The 24,277-nt window shown below is 40.3% G+C and overlaps 1 protein-coding gene across 1 annotated transcript in view; it reads left to right on the plus strand.

Moving 5' to 3' along the window:
• AGBL1 (AGBL carboxypeptidase 1) overlaps positions 1-24,277 on the plus strand; it is a 291,262-nt gene that overhangs the window by 159,364 nt on the left and 107,621 nt on the right. The window contains exons 19-21 of the mRNA XM_057365794.1: positions 8,440-8,569; positions 13,157-13,288; positions 17,164-17,340. Coding sequence (XP_057221777.1) covers positions 8,440-8,569; positions 13,157-13,288; positions 17,164-17,340 — 439 coding nt within the window. The remainder of the gene's footprint in view (positions 1-8,439; positions 8,570-13,156; positions 13,289-17,163; positions 17,341-24,277) is intronic.

Consider the following 24,277-nt stretch of genomic DNA (forward strand, 5'->3'; position numbering starts at 1 on the left):
TTGCAACTCTATTGAACTTCAATAGGCTATGATGAATAGCTCCATATTTTGAAAAATCAGGTCATTTATTTCAGTATTCAAGTAACTTYACTTTACAAATCTGTTTCAAGAGGGAATTTTTTGATCGTACTAGTCCCCAATTAAAATTTGTCAATTGCTATGCAAAAGCAGCTTAGATTKTTTTGCTCACATGAGTATATATGAACCACTTCCATGCATTTGTTCCCATCTAGTGCCCTAGTTTTTCTTTACTAGAAACTTCCAGCAAGGCTTGGGCTGTTAATATGTTCAGCAAGGTACCCATTGCAAGTCTCTCAGCTCCCCTGAGATCGTGATAGCACCTCTTAGGAATTTTAAATCTTTCTGTGCATCCTGAATTCTCAGTGCCAGCTTTACTTAGCACTTAAATGAGCTCTCTTAAAACTTTGTCCAAGTCTTGCTTGCTAGGGTTTGTGAAGCTTTCTGGAGAATTTGATTTTTTTTTTTTTTTTTTTTTCCTCTCTGACAGGGATTCTATCTGCTACTTCTTGTTATAGGTGTATATTTTTTTTTTCCTGACTTTTTCACAGTGCTCTGCAAGCCCATCAGGTTTCTCTAGTGGATACTTTATTTTAATAAGTGTGTATTGAATGCTTCGTTTAACTTTACTGTTTTGAAGTGCCCAGAGACACCGTGCTTGGATGAGCAGTTATGTAAGTGCAATTTGTTGTGGTTTTTTTAGTAGCAGAATTAGGATTCAGCTGAGGTTTGAAGGCTCGCAGTGCATGTGCGTGGGGGAAAGCAAACAAATAAAGGAGATTTTAGTGCATCTGCACACACAAGCCTGAGCTGCTTTTCTTGTCTGTGACTGCTCTGCTYGCTGCAGATCAGATCAGATCCCCCAAATGCCCTTCCAGCACTGCTGCAGTGCCTGATATCTGAGGATGCCCTGACAGATCATGACTATCAGCCATGTTTTGAACACTTTTTTTTTATGAAGTTTATTATTAACCTCTCTTCAGAAATCAACAGAACGAGTTTGGCAAAACAACCTTTTCAGCCTCCTACRGGGCCCAAAATACATGTGCTCAAAAGCATCTTATTTTGGAACACCACCACCTCTTTGTCATGCAGGTGTGACTTGCAGAGATTTATCCCTGCTGCTTGTTTTTATTGAAGTTGGCTCAGGTGATGGAGACTGGGACATAATGCACCTCAGCTTGTGAGGAGTGGCTTCAGTCTTCCTCACCTTCATCTCTCCGAGGTCTTCTTGGCTTCTTTCTCTTTTTTCCTTTTTTCTTTTCTCCTTGGCAGCTGACAGGTCAGTGTCCTGCTTTGCTGTGAGGTGTCAGCTGGCTGAAACAAAGCTTTGCAGGTGACAGAATGTTTCCTCCTGAATTCCTTGGCTAGGGATAAATTCTAGGAACAAATACTGGAGATTTGAAGTCACTGGTGCACATTCTTTTTTATTAAAATTTTTTTCCTGGGCGTCTACACAACCCTTGCTGGTGATTGTCACTTGTTCTATGACGCCGTGCTTTGCCCTTCAGCGTTGTTTGTTTTGGTTAAGTTTCAGAACAATCATCTGCAAATTGCAATTCTTAGTGCTCGTTTATATGCAGGGATTGCACTGGTTTAGCTAACAGATTTTTAAATCAACTCAGTTAATTCGATGCAACCCATATGTGAGCAATTAGCTTAAGTCAGTTAAGAATCCTCTTCAGCTCTATGGATACAAGCCACATTTAAAATAAGAAAGTCAGGGTACGGGAATTAGAAACAGGCTAAAGGACATAAATTTAAAAGTAAAGTTTTAGTTAATGTGATGTGCTTTCATCAGCTGTCAGATTCCATTCCTAGTTTTTCACTGATTTACTGCTTTGCTGCATGAGTGGCTTCACTTCTCAATATCCCTGCCTGCAAAATTAGGATTTGCTGACATGGCTTGTAGGAGGATATAAGTGGGGCTGTTTGGGAAAATGTTTTAGGATTTTTTTGTTTATTTTTTTCCCCCCATGGAAAGCTTAAGCTTTTCTATGAATAATGGATAATCAGAAYCGGAGCCAAATCTTCTCATTTAAAAACAGTATTTCCATTTGGAAGTGTCATCATGGTGCCCTTTGGGAGTTGTTTGGCTGCCCTTGTCCAAGCTCCTCCAGCCAAACTACAAATCCCATGTTGCATCATAATTCTGCATCTCACTGAGATGTTGCCATGGAGTTGATTTAGGTGATGTGTGCCCCCCTCAAGGAGATGCTCTGAAAGAGAGGAACAGGTGCCCAAAAAMCCTCAAATTCATGTTTTCTGAGACRTCTTYTTAACCAGTTGTGATGCTTGGGATGGCACAGTTTGGAGTTTTGACAGAAAATTCAGAGTTTTGAGGGGAATAGGTGTTGGATTGGTGAGGAAAAGTTAACATTTTCTGCAAAAAAGTCAATACCTGTTGTAAGAGCTGAAAATTGACTTTTCCATCCAAAACCAGTGGCTAAAAATGCTGCTCTAAGGCTTTTTCAAATGAATGATGCATAAAGTATSTGAAGATCCTCAGAAGAGACTCTTGAGATGGCCCCTTGTCATGGGCAAGAAGCCAGTTTTTATTTGCTCCCCAAATCCTTATTTTCTCCTTCATAAAATAGCACACAACTTTATTACTTGCATTTTTCTCATAAATGACAGTGCGAAGTGTGGACAAGAGCAGGTGAATGAATGAGTGGTATTTAATGGTCGCTGTTATTACAAATAGAAGAAATAGAAGCAGAAATGAGCTTGGCATCCTTTGGTGTGGAAATGGGAGGGAGAGAAGGGAGATTGGCTCATCCCTGACAGTGCTKCTTGCTCAACTTGATGCCTAAARCAGGGCTCACGTGAAAGRGAGGCCAGACAAAGTGAAGAGAATAAAAGCAGATAAATTTAATCCAGGATTGCTGGTACATTGAGGGCAGACAAAGCCTCCTCCTGAGGCTGCACCCAAAATGGACCCTGAGTCATGAGATCTTCACCTTTTGTAAGTTCTGTCTTGTTAAYATATCAGGCYSCAATTCCCCAATTATATACCTTTAAGGGATGTCAACCAYYCCAAGCTTGCTCCCCCCAATTCTCTGTTGTTTCCATATTYTGGGGCTCTGAGGTRGTGRAGTGTGCTTGKATTTCAGGCTYGGAGAGGAATTGTTTTGTCTAAAGATYGGAGARCAGGAGCTTYAGTGCTGTRCACTAGAGAAGTACAAGAAGCATACATGAAGGTATAGAATTTTAAAATCCTAAGGCATCGACCTTTTCACAGAGCAGGTGAACTCCTTGTCCTGTTTGATTACGACATTGGCAGCAGGAGCTGGGGCCGGGCAGATTTCGTTCTGCACCTCTGAGTGATTTGTGACYGAGTGAGAGTTAATGAAATGTGTCCACAGAGGGAAAAGGAACCCTTCCTTCCTTCCTTCAGAGGCAGCTGAGCAAAGGCAGAGACACAGAACACGCGTGGAGCAGGGGAGCACAGATTGCATCGTTTGTCTTGGGGAGCCAGGAATTGTCCTCTGTGACAAAAATCAGTCGGACGCGGCGAGTGAAACGCTGAAGGCTCATTACGCTAATTAGTATCAGCGCTCTGCTGTAGGGAGGCAGGGAAAAACTGGCAGAGTGATACTTCAGGAGAGCATTTGTGCCCAAGAGGAAGCGTTGTGCATCATGGATTCATTCGTCAAGGAGAGGAGAGTGCTGCAGAAGCCATGGGATTAAACCAKGCGSGTCCTTTTGGTGGCACCCAGGTAGMACAAATGTCACTCAGGACATGAGGCTGGCATTGTACGTGTGCAAGGTGACCCAAAAAAGTTAAAAAAAAGATAAGGAAGTAGTAAAAAAATTCCTCTGAAAGGCCTGGTGATAGAATAAATAGACAGCATTTCATAATGCAATTGAAAAAAACCCCATTATTTGGTACTTTATGGAGATCTCTTAGGAGAAGTTGGCTTTTTGGCCTTGTTTTTATCATCTAGTTAAACAGTGCTGGCTTGCCTTGGTGCTCCAATGCTAACTGTGGTCTTTAATCTTGATAAAAACAGGTTTGGCAGAAAAATGTGGTGGAAATRTTTGAGGACATTTAGTATTGTATAAATAAGGAGGGGAGTGTGACTGTGACTTAGGAATGACACAGACGCTTGAAGAGAAAGAAATGTGGGGTAGGGATTGTACCTCCCGAACTCCCAGAYGTTTTGATTGTGTTGGGAAAGCAAACTGCTCTTGAGCCTGGTTCTGTTGTGCACATTTAGCATTTGTGTTGGAGTCAGAAGGAAAGAAAAGGATGGGGAGGGAATTGTTAACTGCAGTAACTCTGGTGAGAACTGTTTTGTTGTAAAGCCTCCAAAATTTACAATGTTCTGGTGATATTCCATTTCTGGAGTAATCATTGGCATCACAGGGCCATACCAGGATGCAATGTGGCCATTATGGTTTCAGCACAAGGACTTGAACAAAACCAGAGTCAAAATCAGAAAATAATGGGTACCTTCCTGACACATTCCATTAAAATATGAAGAAGGCCTTTGCTGCTGCTGCTTCCCCACATCACAGAGTCTTGATCGCTGGGAAGATTTAAAAYGAAGAGAAATAAAGGATTTTCCACCCATCTTATTTTTTTTTTTTCCTCTATGTTGCTGTGAATTTTCTGAATGGCAGGACCAAAACASCTTAATACAAATATTTCAGCTTTCCAAGGCTGCTGTTATTTATAAAGTCCAGCATGCTGTGTCTGGTTGAAGCTGCCTCACGCTGCTCGATGGCATCCTGATGTTTGCTTGTGCCTTTTACTCTGACATTCTCATCCTACACCAGCACTGCTGTCTGCTTTTAAGATGCACAGTGGATGGTGATGCTTCTTTCTACATATCAAACACTATGCATCCCTTTAGATTTTATATTTCCCTGTGCCCCAGGTGCTATTTTATCAGTCCTGACATCTYTCATTCAATATGATGGCTCCTGTCTTTCCATTTATCTGTTATGGACAGGAGACTGGGAAACATTTTATCTTCCCAGCACAGCAACATCTTTTCTTTAAAAAGTGGCTTTCCTCTCTCTCCATTTCATTCTTTCTTGTGTGATATCTCGTGTATTATTCTTATCCCCAATCTCTTTACTGTGGAACCCTGTGCAGTTTTGGGGTTTTATTCTGTGTTTTTGTGTTTCTCATCCCCTGCCATTTTTCTCCCTTTGTGGGATACGGGCTCATGGCAGTCAATTAAAATGTTTTATTGACCTTATCAAGCCTCATTTAGGACGAGGTAGGATCTCTTCATCCATACACTGGCTTGTGCAGAGTTTTGTGCAGAATTAGCAGAATTACATATATGGGACCCAGAATTTTTTTTTTAAATTGGAATTACTTTTGGCAGCTGTTTATCTAAGCTGCCACTGGTCCCATCCAAGATGGCATGAAGTCTTGCTAATGCTGCAAAGGAGAAAAGACGTGTAAAGCATTTAAAGGAAATAAAATAGCTTGGAACTGTGTTGTGAGAAACGCCTTTGATTTGAGTAGTGAATTTCATTAAATCCTGCCRAACATTCAAAGCCAGTCTCAGCTCTCCAGTCCCTTTATTTGCTATCAGCACTTGAAATCAGCCCTTTACCTTCACCCTTGGCTGCAGAGCATAACGGGCAAAACCATTATCTGTGCATGTCATCACTATTAGGAAAGAGAGAGGAGAAATGAAGGGATGAGGAGGAACAGGACTGGCAGGGAACTGGCATGWTCAAAAATAAACAGGCTTTAGCAGCATGAAGGAAGGAGGGAGCAGGGTGGGAAAAATCAGCCCCTTGTAATTAAACTTAAATTTTGCATCTCCTTAAGAGCTGTGAATACATCCAAGCTGAAGGCTAATATTTAAAGGTTTAAATGAGCAGAGATGTTAATCTTTGAAGGGACAAACATGAACTTTGTCTTCTAGCTCTTGCCTGTATGCAGAAATGTTACCTTCTATCCATACAGTTCATAAGAACTTTCAAATTATTGTTTTAGAGTTGGATTACACTATTTAAACCAACACTAAGCCCAGCAGCACCTGTGAACTGCAGAGTTGGGGACTGTCCTGTCACAGTCACCTCTGAAAAAAAGTCACAATTTGTGTCAGAGCAACAGAATTGGTAAATTGTATCATGGACTTGATCAGGAGTTTTTCTTATCAAATCATGGGATTTCTTTATAAGTGCTGGAGGAGCTGTGAACATTTTTAGAAGCTTTTAGTTTAGCCTAAAAAAATTTAAAAAATCAAGTTTGGCAGTGGTTTAGTATTAGTCTCTGTATTTGCTGAACCCTTTTAGGAGCAATTTTCAGCTGTCATGTTTTTAGTYCCCTGCTTATTTCTTGCTTAATGTTGGACTCCTCCAGTGTGTTCCAAGGCATTTTAGCAGAGGCACGTGTGGATGGTTTGAGTAGGTATAAACTAATACATCCTATCAATTTCTGTCAATTCCCACAGGAAAGGGGGGTATAGYAGGTTTGGGAGGTTTTTTTGGTGACCAGTGATAATGTTCAAAAACTGTTTCTGTGAGTCTAAAGCAACTAGACTCCCTTCTATTTTTAATTCTTGATATTAAATTAAAGTATGGGAATAAAAGTCCAGCTATCATTCTATCCTTCAGAACGAAAATTCTGTTGATATTTTCAATTAGTTGTGCTCCCTGTTATAACTGTGATTTGGGAAGACATCACAGTCTTAGGCCAAGGAAGTGTTTGGGTTTTATTTTTTTTTGCTGGTCACATTGGAGAAAAATGAATTTCTTTATGCAATTCAGTGACTTTCTCCATGGCATTGTACCTATTGAAGGGAAACTGTGTAAGCACACAAATTCCTGGCAGAAATGCAGCTGCTGATCTCAGCTGAGCAGCTGCTGTCCTGAAGATCAGGAGAGGTGAGCCTAAAGGTAACTTCATCCAAAAAGCCCTTAAGAAACAGAACAGRAACTGTCATGTTTTCATGCAGAATGTTTGGCAGGAGCCTTCCAGCAGCATTTGCTGATTTCTCAAGTGTTAGCTATTGCTGGTGTTTCCTGATTTGCAGGATGARTAATAGGGGAAGTATGGATTATGAGGAAATAAGGGAATTGAGATAACTGAAACTYGAGTAAACTTGGAATGGATCTTGTGGTGCTGTCAGAACCCCCAGGATTCATTCAAGATCTTGTTTTTTCTTCGTTAAAGATGTATAAAATATTCTTAGTGATTCTTATGATTTCTTTGTCTTCCATTTTCAACCAGTTCTCCAAATTATTCTCACCTCTTTTAAAAAAAGAAAAAGAAAAAAGAAAATCCTCCTTTTTTTCAAGCATTATGCAAGGCATTGATAATGCCCAAGATGCCACATGCAGCACACTCTAACCTCTGTCAATATAACAAAACCCATGTCCATGAGTACATTTATATTTTAATTTGTTTAGGAGGTTGGTACAGCAGAGCTGGATGCAACTCCATAGCTAGAAATTGATCCAATATTTAGGATATTTTAACTTTTTTTAAGTTAAAAAGTTTGCATCCCAAGTTTGCAGTGCCACCAGAAGCATTCTAGTGGACAGTTTGGAGATGATGAGGACCTACCACAGTATCTCGTATTCTGTAGGGTTGACTCCTGAATTTTATCACCACAGYGTGATCTGAAAATTACCAACCATGTTGTAGCAGATCCTTTGAAGAGTGTAAGGCTCTGATCTACACAGCCTCTAACAAGGGAGATCAGCTGAATTTTTCAAAATTGCACAATGCTGTACCACCCCATGGGTCAAGTATCTTGCACGATCTTCCCCTGATCACCAAGTCAGTAACAGAATATGTTGGAACTAACTAAGGGAAATGTTTTCTCAGTGYAAATCTGGGATCCTTATTTAGCTTTTTATCCAGCCTTCACAGTGAAGCTGGGTAATTGTTCTTCATAATGCTCTAGCAGGCATCATGATCTCYTTGATGGGCTTTAGATAGAGGCATTTCTTGTGAGTGGGAAAGCTTAAATGAGACACCCAGCTCATCTCATTTAAGCACATTCATATTTCAGGCTGGTTGATGAGATTTGAGTGCCTGTCTTCAATTAGAACAAGCAGAAGTTGGATGTGCTTGTTTGCTCTGGAGGTTTTGAGAAGCTCTATGCAAGTTGGGGTTATTTCATAGCACAGAATTTAGAACATTTCAGAAGAATYTTTTTTTTCTATGTGGTCTTTCAATTTGTGCCTGCTTAAATAAAGGAAAAAAACCCTGCATTTATTTGCAGGACTGCAATTATGTGAACCTTGGAAAGGAAATGGTAAAATTCAAATACTATGAAATATAACACAGATTATCGGTCCATTCCAGCTCAGAGTTCAAAACCATTATATCTCAATTCTGCTGACATTYCCTGTCCTTGCGCCAGGGCTTGCCAGGATTGGAAACTCTTTGGAACCAGCTGTTGTTTGGGCAGTTTGTGATGTGTTGCTCTCTGCTTTCAGCCACCGGTGCTCTCTGAGTGGGGATGATCTCAACAGGCAGTGGCTCACACCCGATCCCCAGCTCCATCCAACCATTTACCACGCCAAAGGTCTCCTCCATTACCTGTGCAGCATCGGCCGGGCTCCTCTGGTGAGTCTCTGCCAGGTTCTTCTGTGGGATTCTGTGAGTGGATTGATTTCTGTGTGAGCAGGGACACAGCTGGAGAGATTTGGGAGCATCACGTGCTGTTGCATTTCCATCTCATGGAATTGTTTTGAAAGCCCTGAATATTTATCGCTCGTTGAATCTTCTAACCGGCAGCTCCAAATTTCAGTCTCTGTACAACTGGAATAAAAATGAGAAAACAAATTCCTTAAAGCTCTTTATATCCTCAAAGTACTCCAAGGGAGCTAAATATGTAGTAGGTTATTGCTGTCTTCATGGAAGTGTTAACAGTAATTCCAGAGAGATTTTGTCTCAATGGACTGTACTAAAGCCCATGCAATCMCAAAAAGAGGGGAAGCAGCCCTCAAAGTGTGTGAACTTCCACACTACTTTGATAACAGGAAGAAAAGGACTGGGTTTGAGGCTACCAGAAACTCATGAGATGGGTCTGGTCTCAGAGCTGCAACTGGGACAGGACTGGGATCCATCCCATCTGCTCAGTATTGCCATCCAGCAGCAGGAAAAGATAGTTCTGAGACCCCAGGAGGAAAACCATGAGGGGCTTCAAATGTTGAAGCAAACAGATTTGGGTACATGGACAGGCAGGTTTGTTGGTGACAGCTACAGCCAGGCAGGAAATGTTCAAGTGCACCAGAGTCCCTCTGGGTTTGGTGACAAAAGCCCCAAACAAGGTGAAAATGTCTGTGAGCTTCTCTGAGAGAATTTTTGCAGTAGTGTGGTTTTTGTCTGACAGCCCTGAAATTTATCTCTGTAGGCTGAGGAACATTGTGGAAATTCAACTCAGAATTGCAAATTGAGTCACCAGCCTTTACTGTGGGTTCAGWGCAGTGTAGGATGAGTCTTGTTTTACCCTGTAATTTGCTGTCTGGCCTCGTTTAATACATGACCCTCCTTGTTATATTCGGGTGCACGAAGTCAAATACTCTGTACAAGTTTTCATCCTTGTTGAGTGAAGGGAGGCTATTGATCCCACCATCTCCCTCACTCAACGCTGCATGTCAGACTTCATAAACTGATTTTTCTTTGCCTTTGAAGAGTACATTGATTTTAGTTTACACATTCTCAAAAATGCCTTTTCCCTCCAGAAGAGAGCTTGGGGGTTTGTTTTTGGTTTTGTTTTGGTTTTTTTTTTCTTTTTTTGTTTGTTTGTTTTTGTTTTGTCGGGTTTTCTTTTAACCTCTAASATCCCATGGAGCCAAATTCACTAATAGCCAAATGATTTCCATGAATTAATTTGCTTTAATTTATCCCAGAGATGTGCAAGCAGTTTCTTTAGAGAGAAGAAAAGTTGCTTGAAGGAGAAAAGCAAAGAACTTTAGCAGTCTTTCAAACCAAAGCCACTTTAATTCTTTAGKTAACTAGAAAACAGCCTGTTAAGTGGTGGGGTGTTTTTTTTTTGCTTCCCTTGTTGGTTGTGGGAACCCTAATGAAACCAAGGGACTGGATGCACTGGGACATTGCAGAGAGTTTCAGCTCTAGTGAAGAGCAGGATGCCCTAAAAGGGGAAAGAAAGAACTTCCAGTGTTSCAGAAGGATCTGAGCAGAATTTGCTGCCTCCCAAAAGCATTGTATCARTCTTGGAAACCAGCACAGCCTGCAAGGATGAATTCACTGAGAGGAAAAAAAACAAAAAAACATAAGTGTGTCTACCTCAAAACTGACATTCAATGTCCTGTCACAATGTTATTAAGGAAATAAAAAAGAGACTTTACATTAAAGAAGAAATCTCACAAAATTTTGTTTTGCAATAGATTTTCTTGCTTTCTACTTTATATATTTATTTCCCTTTGTTTTAAAAGGTACCTGGTTCTGTGAYTCATAGGGAGGGTTGTTTTTGAGCTAGAAGGCAGTCCTTACCTTTAGGATGATCAGTGCTGGCAAATAACTTTAAATAGATTAAAAAATTATGCGTGTCTTTGAGTCATATCCCAGTGAGTGCGAGCTCGGGAGTTTGACTGGTTTGTGTGTCTTGGTGTCCCAGCCATATGGAAGGACAGGCTGGAGAAAAAGCACCAGGAGATGCCAAGTTTGCTCGGTGTTTGCCCAGACATATCCCACAAAAAATTCTGTGTTGGGTGCTCAGACTCCAAAATATCTCTTAGCCTTGGCTGAGTGGTGAGACAGAAGCCACCCTGTCRTGTGAAAATCAGGCAGAAGGATGGACTGCAGAGAATAATTGAGTATAAACATTGAGAGTGACTGCAGTATCCAGTCAAATTAATTAAAATGTAGCGCTATGCAACTTGCAAATAGAACGAAAAGTGGTTTCAGTGGCACTGATGCTTCTACTGGGAGAGATTCCGTGGTCTGAACCAGTGCAGAACCTGGCTTTGGTAATCCTTTACCAGTAAAGAAGTCTCATTCCAGACCTGTCTGCAGGTATCTTGAGGTGCAGGATTACAGACCTGCTGCTGATCCGGCAGCCCCACTSTCTGATCATCCCTGTGTGCTTTCTGATAAATAATATTTTAGGCAGATAATATATTGTCTTTTGTGTGCTGTGATTCTGTAAATTGGCAGRTAATTGATACCCAGTTGAGCTGAGTTCTCCGCCTTGAAATAAGACAAAAGCTGTAAAATCCTCTTTGATATTCATGGAAAGACATTCTGGGGTGGTAACTGTGGTTAACCTTAGCTGTGACTGTCTATTGCTGATAGCTCAGATGAAACACTAGCTGGAAAAAATATCTGCCATTAGGAGAATTAATAAATTCAGCTCTTTGGAAGGATAATTGTGCTTGAATTAGAGTTAGGTAGGTTGGTGTTCACACACTCCAAACCTGCAGCCCCACAAAAAGATTTGGAGACGAGTGGTGGTGAGGGAAGGGAAGCTGACAGTTCAGAAACCAAAGGAAGCAGAAAGAGATAATTTATGGGATGTGTTTAATTGTCCATCTGAGTGGTTTTCACGTGTGCCTCAATCTCCCCAGTCAGGCACTGTCAGAGGAGCTGAAGGAATGTGCGTGCTCAGCTCAGATAAATAAACTCCTGCCTTGCTGCAGCTAAACTTAGTTCCTGGTAAATAAGCAAACTAGGGTAAGTCTTGCCCTAACAGTTGGTGGAGAAAGCTCATGTTCTCCATCTGTTTCTCCCCTCTTGTGMGTGTGTTTAGGCAAGGATATGGGTGGGAGTGTTGATCTGCTGGAGGACAGGAAGGCTCTGCAGAGGGACCTGGACAGGCTGGATCCATGGGCTGACAGCGAGTGGGTGTCCTCTTCCCCAAGCAACAATTGACAGGACGAGGGGAAATGGCCTCAGGTTGTTYCAGGGAAGGTTTGGATGGGATATGAGAAAGAAATTTCTTCTCTGAAGGGTTGTCAAGCACTGGCAGAGGCTGCCCAAAGCAATAATGGAGTACCYATCCCTGGAGRGATTTAAGAGATGTGCAGATGTGGCACTTGKGGACAGGGYTTAGTGCTGGGTTTGGCAGTKCTGGTTTAACAGTTGGACCTRATGATTTTAGTGATATTTTCCAACCTAAACAATTCTATGATTCTACTTTTTTGCCCCATATTTCTCCTCCATACCTTGATGGTTCCATAATTTTTCTCTACCTTCTTATACGCATCCATTTGTTCCCAACATAAGCCCTGGAAAACTTTCAGTGAAAACCTGAAGCTCCCTTCTACTCAGTGGTGGATGCTGGTTTAAAATGAAGCAATTCCTCCTCTTTAGAGATTCTTATATCTTCATTGACAGATTTCTGAATATTCCTGATTAAGACATGGAAAATATATGTAACAGCCGTGTGTGCATTGACTTCATATCTCAGAGGGCACTGAGATTGATTATTTTTTAAGACTTGGGTCAATATTTACCTCTTGGGTCATTAAATTGTGATTTTCATTTCCATGGGAATCAATATCTGCCTATAAAGGCAATCAAAACTTCCTCWAAAGCTGGGAATGTGCCTCGTGCCTCGTTTATATGACAGCTGACATGAGAGATGGGTTAGATAGACAGGTAGATTAGTGTGGAATGGAGTTGTTTGCCTTGAATATGGGTCRTGTCCTGTGCTTGACTTGCAGGAATTCATGCAAAGATCTGACAATGCAATCACACAATTGTATTTTCCTGGAATTTACGTAGCATGGGTTTTTAATTTAAAGATGACAGAGCGATGATTAATCACTTAGGAAGGCGTGGATTTCAAATCTCATGAGGATAAAGCCATAGTTGAGAAGTTTAGAAGCAGAAAGAGTCTGATAAATGACCCCACTGTGGTATCAGGAGTTCCCATGGACCCTGAAGTTGCTGAGTTGCCATGGATTCTTGCACAGGTGTCATGTTTRTTTCTGCTGCAGACAGAAGTGCACCAGCCTTGACTCCAGACCCCTGAGATCRTGTCAGATTAAATAAATAAACCAAGATTTGAGGGACTAATGGAGTCTGACACAGGTCAAAGGCATGGCCCAGAGTCTAAGCTGCACCAAAGACACCTGAAAAAGAAACATTAACGCCTCCCTGCCATAACCTGATAGTGCTTATTGTGGAGAACCAAGAAACATTTTCAATGTTGAAGATTTTGCCTTATTTTTTTCCTCTCTGTAGGTGTTCTGTGACTACCATGGACACTCCCAGAAAAAGAATGTGTTTCTCTACGGCTGCAGCATTAAAGAGACCTTGTGGCAAGCGGGCTGCATGGTTGACACAGCAGTTGTCACAGAAGATGTTGGCTACAGGGTAGGTCAGCTTGGTTCCTTCCTTAATTACCAGCATGATTGTGCCAATATAATTAAAATATTTAAGATAAGCTTACCCCAAAAATTTTGGTGATAGGGTGCAAACTTTGCTCCAGAGAAATAATTGTCCTAAGAGTTTCAAGTCACACATAATATCTTCAAGCACCATATTAAAGGCCCATTTACTGACGGTATATTTGCTATTTATTTCCGTTTATTTTAGCTTAGTGCTATAACATTTGGCTACATGTTGATAGGACAGACGTATTTTTGTGTGGCTTGTAATTTCTTAATATACACACGGTTTTGTCCTCACCCGGCCTACCCATAACACGAAAATAAATAGGAATTATGTAATGKTAACTGAGAAAATGGCAGTGTCCCATAGTCCTACTCAACTGAATTTCTTCATCACAAAATGCTCCGAGTCCAATGGAAAACATGAGATAATTCAATGATGCCAAACAAATCTGACATAGTGAAGCTATCTCCAAAGCAAGTGTTTGGTATCATACTTAGGCAGTTTTTTTTAAAATTAGAACAAATTCTACCATCTATTTTATTTCTACTTCATCTACTTCACTACAATGTCTTGTTCTTAAAACTGTTCTTTGAATTTCTTACCCATCTCTTTTTTTTAAATTTTTTTTTAACCCCTATCTGTTAAAATTATATTGTCCTATTAAATAAGTTTTTTTTGGGGAAATAAGAATTTTATAGGCTCCAATTATAGTCTTTAAAAAATGTTAATTTCACAAAMCATTAATTGTGGCTTTAAACTGATTACAGAGTTACAGCTTGGATCACTCAAACCTGAAAGAGGTTGAAAAGCCTTTGTCTGTTTATGCCTCTGGATAATTTTTGCTCCTTCAGCATAAATACTCATTATCCTTCTATGAGATTGTCACATCCTCTGTGCTCATCTTTCAAATTTCACTGGAGGAAAGTGCTGCAGAGCTTGGTGTGAGGTGTCCCTGTGGCAAACACTGATTCCTGAGGAAAGCAGGGAGAGTTCTCACAGCCTGGGTATCTTTGGCTGCGTTTGAATTCTGGGGGCTTTCAGAGGCTGAGGAGGGGTCACTGCTGCACAGACACAATTCCAGTGGTRCTGGCAGCATCTGCAGCCTGGCCTGAATCTGCAGTGGAAGGTTTTTGTGCTTCAAATCCTGTCTTTTGCACCCTCTCTCTGCTTGGGCTGGGTCTGCAGCGGGCACATCTGTGACTGCAAACTGGTACCAGCCCTCAGACCTCGCACTGTTTGCACAGGTTTGTCTCCTGCCTCCTCTGSGTAGCTGGCAATTAATCTGGCCTCCAAGACTGATATTCCACCCCAGGAACAGAACCCAAATACCTCAAGAAAATGATGGTTTTTGGAAGAGCCTTTGCCTCATGCATTACAGATCCAGCTGTAGCCCTTGGTGATGTACGGTCAGAGTCCTCTTTGCCTTTAATATTTGGTGGCCTTGGGTGACTTGCACAGCATTGGCATCGTAATCCCAACCTTTTGATAAACATTCCAGGCCCCTTTGACAGCAATCTCTGCAGGGACATTAGTACAGAAATATAATTCCATTGTTTTCTAATGGGATTGGAGGTTTATGGACAGGGTCCAGTGTAAGTGGAACAGCTTCCTTTGCTGTCACACATGATAAATCCAGCTGTGCTGAGAGACATGGGACAYAGTCACACCGCTGCATTTTCATAAAAGCATCCTTTAAAGGGATGTGTTTTCACACGAAATATACTGTTGAAAGATAAATAATGAGAAGAATCAATAGAGAAGAAAGAGCCATTAGTGTGAAATCCAGTGAATGCTGGTAAAATGAAAAGAATATTAAATTCAGGTTTGCTAATGCTTCTAAATGAATCCTGTGTACAGAAACGTTACTGTTACCTGCCAGCATTTTTATTTAATTAAAAGTATAAGATTGATTATGCATATAATTTGAATTGCTTTAAACAGCTAAACTGGATTAGGGCTCTGATTATTGTATTTAATGTGATAAGTTAAAATGTTGTGTGTAGGTTCAGATGAGGGCACATACAGTTCACATACAGTTTAACTGAATCTCATGGTGGTTTTGAGGCTTATGAACACCTGACCCATATGTTTCTACTGCAGTTTTTTGTTTTTTTTTTTTTTTTTTTTTTTTTTTTTTTTTTTTTTTTTTACTTCCTGCTCAGTCAAAATGCAGGAAAACCTGGAAGCTGTGCATGGAGCCAGACTATTTTGTGATCTCAGTGCAGCAAGTAGCAGGCTGCAGGCAGTGCAGAGATGTTGGATRTTTTGTTGAAGGCGAGCAGTGAATTTTCCAGGCTCCTCTGTTCAGTGTGCCCACAGGAAAGGGAGTGCTGCAGCTCTCAGCAACAYACTGGAGATCTTGACTGACAATTGAGGCTTGAGGTGGTCTCAGCTTTAAAGTGAAGTTTTTTTGCTTTGTTCCAGTTTTTTCTACCTCAATTCTTTTGATCTGAAAAATGGATTTTATGGAACAGGTGGAGACCCTGATGGCTGCAGCCAAAATATACTGAGAAATAAAATATRTATAAAGGAAAGATACGTATGGTTAAGTAGTTTACAAGAGATACTGCAAAATAGTTAGACCAAATATGCATCACACTTATCAAGCATGTTTTAGGAAAAGACATTATTCAGTCACTTTCAAACCGAATATTCCYATACAGTGATGTGAAGTAAGGCCCAAAAGAACAGAACTACAATTCCTCATAATCAGTTAATGAAACTGATGGTGACTGGAAAGTGAAATTAGCTGGTTTTCACTACCCAACCGGAATGGAATTTAAGGGTAAATGCCAAAGGCAATATGTTAGAACTGCTTCTATAGKATTCCATTCAGTTCAGGCATCTAAGAAAACTTTCATAAAAGAAATAATGAATGTTCTAATTTTGCTTGGTCTCCTCGAGGTGGACTAAATGGTGTTTTGGCACATTTTGTGGTTTATGTACCAGGATTGAAGTGCAGACACACACAGACATAACCCACACACRTGTGCCCCTGACTGTCCAGTCTGTTCATTGGCACTGGGTGTGCTCTGTGCTGTTTTTATAGAATGTAAAAACAACACATTTAGCCCTCTGTAATGACTTAGTAATTCTTGCCTCTGCACTGATGGAATATTTGACACTTCAGGCATATTTATGGACTTYCTTGTTGGCAAATATGATTTTGAGAGTAAGAAAATCACTCAAGGCTAAGACGTAATATTTACTGTTTTCATTATTACTTTTTATTGKGATTCTTTAAAGGAACTGCATAAAATATATTGTTTGGACTCAGAAGAGAATATTTTGGTTTGTTTCACAATGCAAGTTAGTTTAAATGCTGAGCTTTATTTTCACATAATTATTTGTGACCTTCTATGAGAAAACACATCCCCTTTCTCRGCTCTGTACCAGTTTCAGATAAAATTCCTCCCATARYTCAATCCCTTGTCAAGSCATGGATGCATGGTGGGAGGAGATRGAACTGTAGAAGGGAGAATAGAGATGTCAGGTACTGAGCTGTGACTTTTGGCAGCACAGCAGGAAGGTGTAGGTTGGTTGAAGMAGCTTGAGAACAAAACTCTGACTGCAGCAGTTTGGGTGTGCAAATGTTTGGTTTTGAARGAGATATGTCAAGTGTTGTGCTGAAATTTTTGCATTTTAATCTTTCATTCCTAGTTTCATTTTAGGAATGAGGCAAATGTTAAAATCTGAGGGTTTCACATGGGATGGACATGATACACCAGTTGGAGCCCTCTGTGTATCCACAGATAAATTTGGTTACAGACATTAAAACATTAAAACACAGCTCCCTGTAGATGTGTGCCCATGATACCAACACATGCACATCTCTGCAATTCATTTTCTCACAGACTCTTCCCAAAATCCTGGATAAAGTGGCCCCTGCATTTGTCATGAGCAGCTGCAGCTTCCTGGTGGAGAAATCGCGGGCGTCGACGGCGCGGGTGGTGGTGTGGAAGGAAATGGGAGTGCTGAGGAGCTACACCATGGAAAGCACCTACTGCAGCTGCAGCCACGGGCTCTACAGAGTGAGTAAATCTTCCAAAGAACCTGTGCCACCCTCCTAATGCATCTCTTAGATGGAGGATTTGCTGGGCATTGTCTGCTCTCTCTGGTTCCATGTAGTCAGAGTTTCTTTTCAGGGAAATCTCATTTTTTTTTGCCCCTCGTTCTTTTACCTTCCATGCCAGGAGAGTCCCTCTCTGAGGTTTCATTCAGCAGGGAAATAAAAGGAAACTGCAGTGTCCAGCCAAAAGCACTGAGCTGGAGAAAGGAGTGTTTTGGGGATGATATAGGSCACTTATCCTTACAAGGGTTTTCACAGTCTTAAAAGTAATAAAAGTTCTGGCAGGTGATACGGTCATTTCCGAGCCTAATTCTAAGGTAATTAACTGGAATATTCGTTGGTACAGGCTCACTGCCTGAGCATTCACCTGGCTAAATTTAAGAGCCTGCACTGAGAATGCTGCATTTGGAATTTCCTGCTCCTGACAGGCAGAGGAAGCCAATCTAAGGCTGCTTTTGACAGAAGTCAATGAGTTTCTRCCTGAGATTGTCATCTAGACAGACCCAAAATCCTATCAAATGAGGTTGGGAAGAAGGGCTGTTACCAATGGGAAGAAGGGAAGAAGGGCTGTACCAAATGTATTCATCTGTGAGATCTCCTGACAATTTTTAAGCATACAGGATAAAGTCTGGTAATTGTATTTGAGTGGTCATAATTCTCCTTTCATTCAAATGATGAAATTTTTTTTGCTTTTTCTTTTTCCAGACCTGTTGCTTTCCTTGAAAGGCTTCTACATTCCACCTCATTTCTTCCACTAGGGAGCAATCCTTATCTGCACAACATTAATAAGCAGTTAAGGATCCTGAAAGACCCTTAAGGAAAGAGCCATTATTACAAATAACAATTAATTAATAAGACATTCAAATTATTATCTTTGTGAGCTCTACACTAATCCTTTTACCTCTCTGTAGAATATAGCAGGAAGTACTCAGCTGCTGTTTTAACCATGCTCTGCTATACACACATCAATTCCAGGATAGGAAAGGCAGAATTAAAAAAAAGGCAGTTAAAATCTTGAAAATGTAATGCCCAGGGCAATTATATCTAACACTCCCTACTCCTGAGAAGTGCTAATGGCTTTTTAATAGGCACCACAGGTCAAGGCAGGGGTTTGAATCTTTTTAGACAGTGGGGAGATATCTGCTTTGACTGAGATCAATGACAAAGCTCCAAATGATCTCTGCAGAGGAGGATTCCACTGATTTCTTAGTTAAAYACAGCAAGATCTAAAACCAGTGACACATCAGACTGTATCAATACCTRATGGCTCGGTCTCCATCAGCATCTGTGAGCTCTTTAAACAAATTTGCTTCATTTGTGCCTTTAGATGCTTGAAACAGTAGGAAGAGAAATATCTYAAATACATGAAATTATTTTCTGTGTTGTTTCTTGTTTTCTTATTGTCACTGAGCAGGGCCAGGAGAAGCCACTGAGGGCAAGAGCAAGTCCCCATATTTTGGTGGATTTGTGACTGGTGAAGTGATTCAGTGATTCCATGGCCCTCAAGGAAGTCTGAAAGCTGTAAAGCAGTTCTCAAATTTTGCAGTCTGAATGCCGTGAAAAGCTGAATCTTAATTGGATCACTGGGTTATGTTTATGAGGTTTGGGTTTTTTGAGGTTATTYTTTTGTTTAGGGTTATGATTTATCTCAAAGATGGAGAATATATGAATATTCCCATTAGGAAGATTTTTTTTCACCCTTTCTCTATCATTAGGAAAATGCAAACACTTTTTGCAGCTTCTATGACTCAGGCAGGTTTAAAATATTTCCACTTTTTTTTTTCCAAGTGCACCAAGTACCCAATTCATTAGTATGAAAATAGAATATAATTTCTTATGTTGRTTATGCTGGACCTGCCTATAAATACATACAGTATCTCTTCCAGAAAATGGATACTTTTGATCTATTTCCTCTTTTTAGTGGTCTTTAGAGTTGGTCCTATTTACTTGCTCCTACAAGTGGATTAGTAAGAGTGTGGAATTGACAGACTGAACTGAAGATTTTGTTCCATAAATACCATTTAATCCTCATCTTCCATCTATCAGGCCAAAGCGACTTCATCAGTGTCTTGGAGCCCTGAAATCATTCCTGTGAACTGGAAATTAATCACATAAGAGGTTCATGTTTTCCTAGTGGCTTCAACCTCAGCTCTTCACTCTTGGACCCTAAAGTTGATGGATGTGTAAATAATAGAATGGCACAAATGCTCGGGCAGGAGGTATCAACATCCTGTACTCAGAGCTTTCTGATATTTGCTTTAGAAGATTTGTTTAACTATGGATCATTGAGTCAGTTTTTTTAATTGCATATGACTGATCTCTCTGCAGGGGTATATCCAGAATTTCCCCCGGACAAGCACGCCCTGATGTTTTTGTTACTTTTATCCCTTGAAGTGCAGTACAAACAGCAGCCAGGATTTAAAGCATCTTTTTAAATGTAGCAGAGGCTCCTAAGTCCAGCACCATTCAGTGACTCAGTGGTCTCTGTTAGAGAGCAGCAGACCTGTTCTCTAGCTTCTTCCCAGCTTTCAAGTGATGAAAGGAATTCTTTGGAGCAGCAGAATTCTGCTGTGAGCACAGGCACAGCCCCTGGAGTTGAACAGAGGCATCTCTGGAGCTTGTGCAAAGGTTTAGGAAGAATAAGAAAGCTGTTTCGAGGATACCAGAGGTTAAAATATTAATTACAATGCTGGTAAGAGCACCCCATCTCACCACAGGTAGAGTAAAGGTTCAGGTAAATCAGAACTTCTTTTTCCTGGTTGAAAAGCTGTGAGTTTTCCCCCTCGAATGTGTGTCCCTTCTCTTGGACTGAAATTTTATAATACTTCAGTGGCTGAAAGATAAGGCAGGAATTGGGTACTACTGATATGTAAATGAGAAACAATAGTGACCCCAGCTTTGTTKAAAAGTCATTTGATTTCAAATGAAGAGGAGGGTGGAAATGAAAGGAGAAAAGGGATGGTTTGTCTGACGAATCTCCCTGTCTGTGTGATCAATGGAAATGCAATAAGCCAACTACCCTTAAGGAAGCAGAACATAAAACTAAAGAAACTATTGATCTTATCTAAGGTTTTGTTCAACCTAGGAACAAGAAAAGAAGGTAGCAAAATATCCAAACTCTTTTTCATCTTGTCTGGATTGCCCAAATCAGTCTTAGAGGAGCAGTATCTCCATTTGAAAGYAACAAAGCAACAAAGTTCCACAGGGAATTTTGCCTCCTGTTTCTGCCAGTTTACAACCCTGTGGTCAAACTAGGAAATATTAATAATAAAATAATAAACTCCTTATCATTTCTTTGCTCAAGTGATCATTGCCTGCATTGCCCCCTCGTTGAAGATATTCCCCTTTCAAGTTTACCTTGTGATTTCAATTTCTGCCTCCCTTTTGTGGGACACAGAGCCCCCTTCTCATCTCTGGTTTTGAAAAGGCTGCAATCAAGGCTGTGTTGTAAGGAGTTCAGAGCACAGGCACAGYCCTGACCCCAGAACTGCTGCTCTGTCATGTCCCACTTTCACCATTCCTGATTCCTTGTTAGCTCTCCTGCTAATTAAGAGCTTTCTATAAAATTTTGCATTGTGCTGTTCCATTCACTGCTGTATCTGTCATCCTCCAGGTTAATACCTTTAGTGCCAGGGTGTACAGCTGAATTCCAAACCGCATGTCGTGGAAAAACAGCTAATCTGAAAAATTGAGCTTCATGCTCTGTGTGTRCATGTTCTGTTGGAAAAGCATTTCCTTGGCATGGTGTTCCTGATGGAGGAGATGGAGTACTGATGGAAATAGATTTCAGCTTTTTGCTTCAAATGGATTATAAACAAYAAGGAGTTATAAATGAGTTTTAAAATGATTGCAGGTAACTTGACAGKATCCTGTGCAGGAGATTTTACTGCTGATATGGGTCCCTCTTTGAAGAAAGCTTTTGGGAGAGCTAAGACTTTTTATTTTTCTGTCCATYTTAATGCTTCTGGGGCAGAGTAATTGAATAACCCAAATTTTCTCATTGGACTTCATTAGAGGAAAAAAACCATCCCTGTGCAAAGACACTGGAACTGGAGGCCTCAGCACCATGAAGTGTGGTCATACAGTTCATGAGACTCTCCTGATATTAATTCAAAAAATCTTTGCTGAACAGAAGCGGTGAGAGTTAGTCTAATTAGAAGATCTAATATTATCTGTCCCCTTTAGCCTGACCAGCATGGGCTGACATATTTAAATTGAGTGATCAATCAGTGATTTACCATGGAAGAGTGGCTGAAATAAAGAAATAAGCCAAGATGAAAGCCTTCCCTCTTTCTCATCCTTCAGAAGARGCCCTCTCTGGTTTGATCTTTTTCTGTCCAGATGAGCCAAATTACTCCCCATGTATGATTGACCACTGAATTGCAGCACTATTTTTTCATAATTATCAGCACACAATTAAATATTTTCTTTATCTTCCCTACGTTTGAAGATTGCGCACCAAATTTCTGTGAGGATTTTCTACGAATGTTTTATTCATCAGCAGTTTATTACAGTTAATAGTCAGAAATTGAGTTGTTTTGATGGAGTTTGCAGGTCACGTGGTGCTGCTTCTGTTCTCCACTAAGATGAATATTGTTCTTGTAATTGGAAGTCTGGTRCAGAAACTTGCAAATAATTTTAATTTGGCCTCTTGCCAGCATTCAGCCACCAACAAAAATGGTTTCAGTGATGTTCTTGCCATAAAGTATGTTTGATACGTAGTTGTAGACAGAAAAAGTAAGGAAATAGGATATATTCTGTACTTTCTGGTGTGCATTTCTGGAAAATGATTACACCTTTGCGAGCCTGACAAACTTTTCTTCATTTCTGATTTCTTTTGTGCCCCAGAGCTTATACGTTTCTTGAGTATGAGTTAGTCTCAAAAGCATTCAAAAGCTTCTTTTTTTTWWWAAAAAAAAAATCATCTCTAAAATGTGTGGTTTTTAGCTGACCTTCAGTGCTCTAGAGATCTCATTCTAAAGCAGACACTGAGAATAAGAAATGATGAATGATTTTTCTTTCTGATAGGTCTGCTTCCAGTTCTGGTCCAAAGTGGCTCAAATTGGAAGCAGCTGTAACAGCAAGAAAAGTATAGAAAAATATCATTATCTAATATTAATCTACGGACTGATGGTTCAAATTAAAAGTGTTGGTTTTTTTCCCTTTTCTCAAGTTGTTACCCAAGGCAAAAGTTTGCRTCCTATTTGCTTCATTTTCCTTCCTCTGTTATTTCCACCACCCCTTTGCACTAAGTGATTGGTGATTCATTTTGTAAGATATCCTAATTGTACCTTTTGGGCTTGTGGGCCTCACTCCATGGAGCTGTGTGAGGAATAATGRCATTTAGGGAGTGGGGGAAGATGAGAGAAGGGGGTTCTGAGCAAACAAATCAGGAGRTGTAGGGTGTTTGTCTTTCCTGTAGATTCCTGTATCTACAAGGTTGYTATGTGAAGTACATATATTAAATTCTTATCTGAATTGTAGGAGGATTTAGGGTTTTTTTATTGGTTKGTTTGTTTTAATTATTTGACAGGATGCTAACTAAGAAAGCRCATGCTTAACTGTGCTCAGATCTGTTTGAATTGTTGTTGATTTTGGCTCTCTGATTGTTTGGAAAAGCAAATCATAGAACATTGTAGAGATTCTTTGGCCTTTATATCTACATGAAAACCMGGGTTTTTCTGTAGGACCACCCCAGTAGTTCTCATCTTTCTTGATGGGGAATAATTGTTGTATTAAGGTAAGTTGACCAATACTACAGGAGRTAAAAATACCAACTCTGTTTTCAAAACTCATGGATGTTTTTGATACCTGCTAACTCTTGTTGAAGATGCTCAAGGTTGCCATATGGGAGGKCTATTTGTGTGCATTTAAATTAATCTGTAAAATTTGTAAGAGAGTAATGCTGCTCTCCATACTCRGTTTTCCCATTTCCAGATCCATTCCAGAGTCAGTTTAACCTTGCTGTTTTGGGAAAGATCAGTCATTGAGTAGGGCCATATTCTTATTATCACTYCTGAAGAAGGCTTATTTCTTTTTCAGTTGTTTTTTTGTTTGTTTGTGGGGTTGTTTTTGCTGTTTGTTTTGGTTTTTGTTGGGGTTTTTTCCCTCCTATTGTTTCCTCTATTTTGGGCAGGAGAACTGGTTTGGGTTTTTTAACCCTATGTAGGACAAGACCCATTTTCTGGCATTAGTGTGACTGCATGAAAGTTTTTGCTGAGAACACTCAGCCTTCCTTTCAAYGTTTGCCAAATGTTGGTGTTTTGTGAATGACTTTATTCCTTACTATTGATGAGTATCCAAGGAATGATATATTGGAATTAATTTCTTTTTCTATGTATGACACAAGATGATCACTGGCGCTAACTGGCTCATGAACGAAGATACTAAATTAATTTCTCACATCTTATTTGGATTATTTCTCCTGGGATGCTGAGCCAGATGTGTCCCTGACTTGCTATGACCTTGAGGACCCATCCCATGCCATACAGTTAGATTGCAGCACAGTAAAACGTGACAACAGAGGTGAGATCGTAATGGATTTGACTCTGCAGAGCTGAGTCCAGTCCTGTTCAGATTTGGTGAGCATGGCTGGAGAACAGAAAAGCAGAGCTGTCATTTCTTTCTTGGCCCATCCTTTTCCACCYTCATGCTGTAGTTTTGGCTCTTATGTTCACCCCTTCTGCTTGAGACTCACCCTTGGAGTGCTTGTTCCAACAAATCCTGAAAATCTCCTGCATTCTTTCACTTGTTTTCGATTTTAACAACATTAATGATGTGTCCTAGTTGATAGTTCCTTGGGATTTTTTTGTTTTTTGTTTTTTTGGTTTTTTTTGTTAAATCTTGGGACACAGCAGGCACCATGGGGCTAGGGAGTGGAAAACAGGCATCATCTTGAA

Source organism: Malurus melanocephalus, unplaced genomic scaffold (genome assembly GCF_030028575.1).
Source record: "Malurus melanocephalus ecotype Western Australia unplaced genomic scaffold, MMel_1.1 scaffold_58, whole genome shotgun sequence".
NCBI lineage: Eukaryota > Metazoa > Chordata > Aves > Passeriformes > Maluridae > Malurus > Malurus melanocephalus.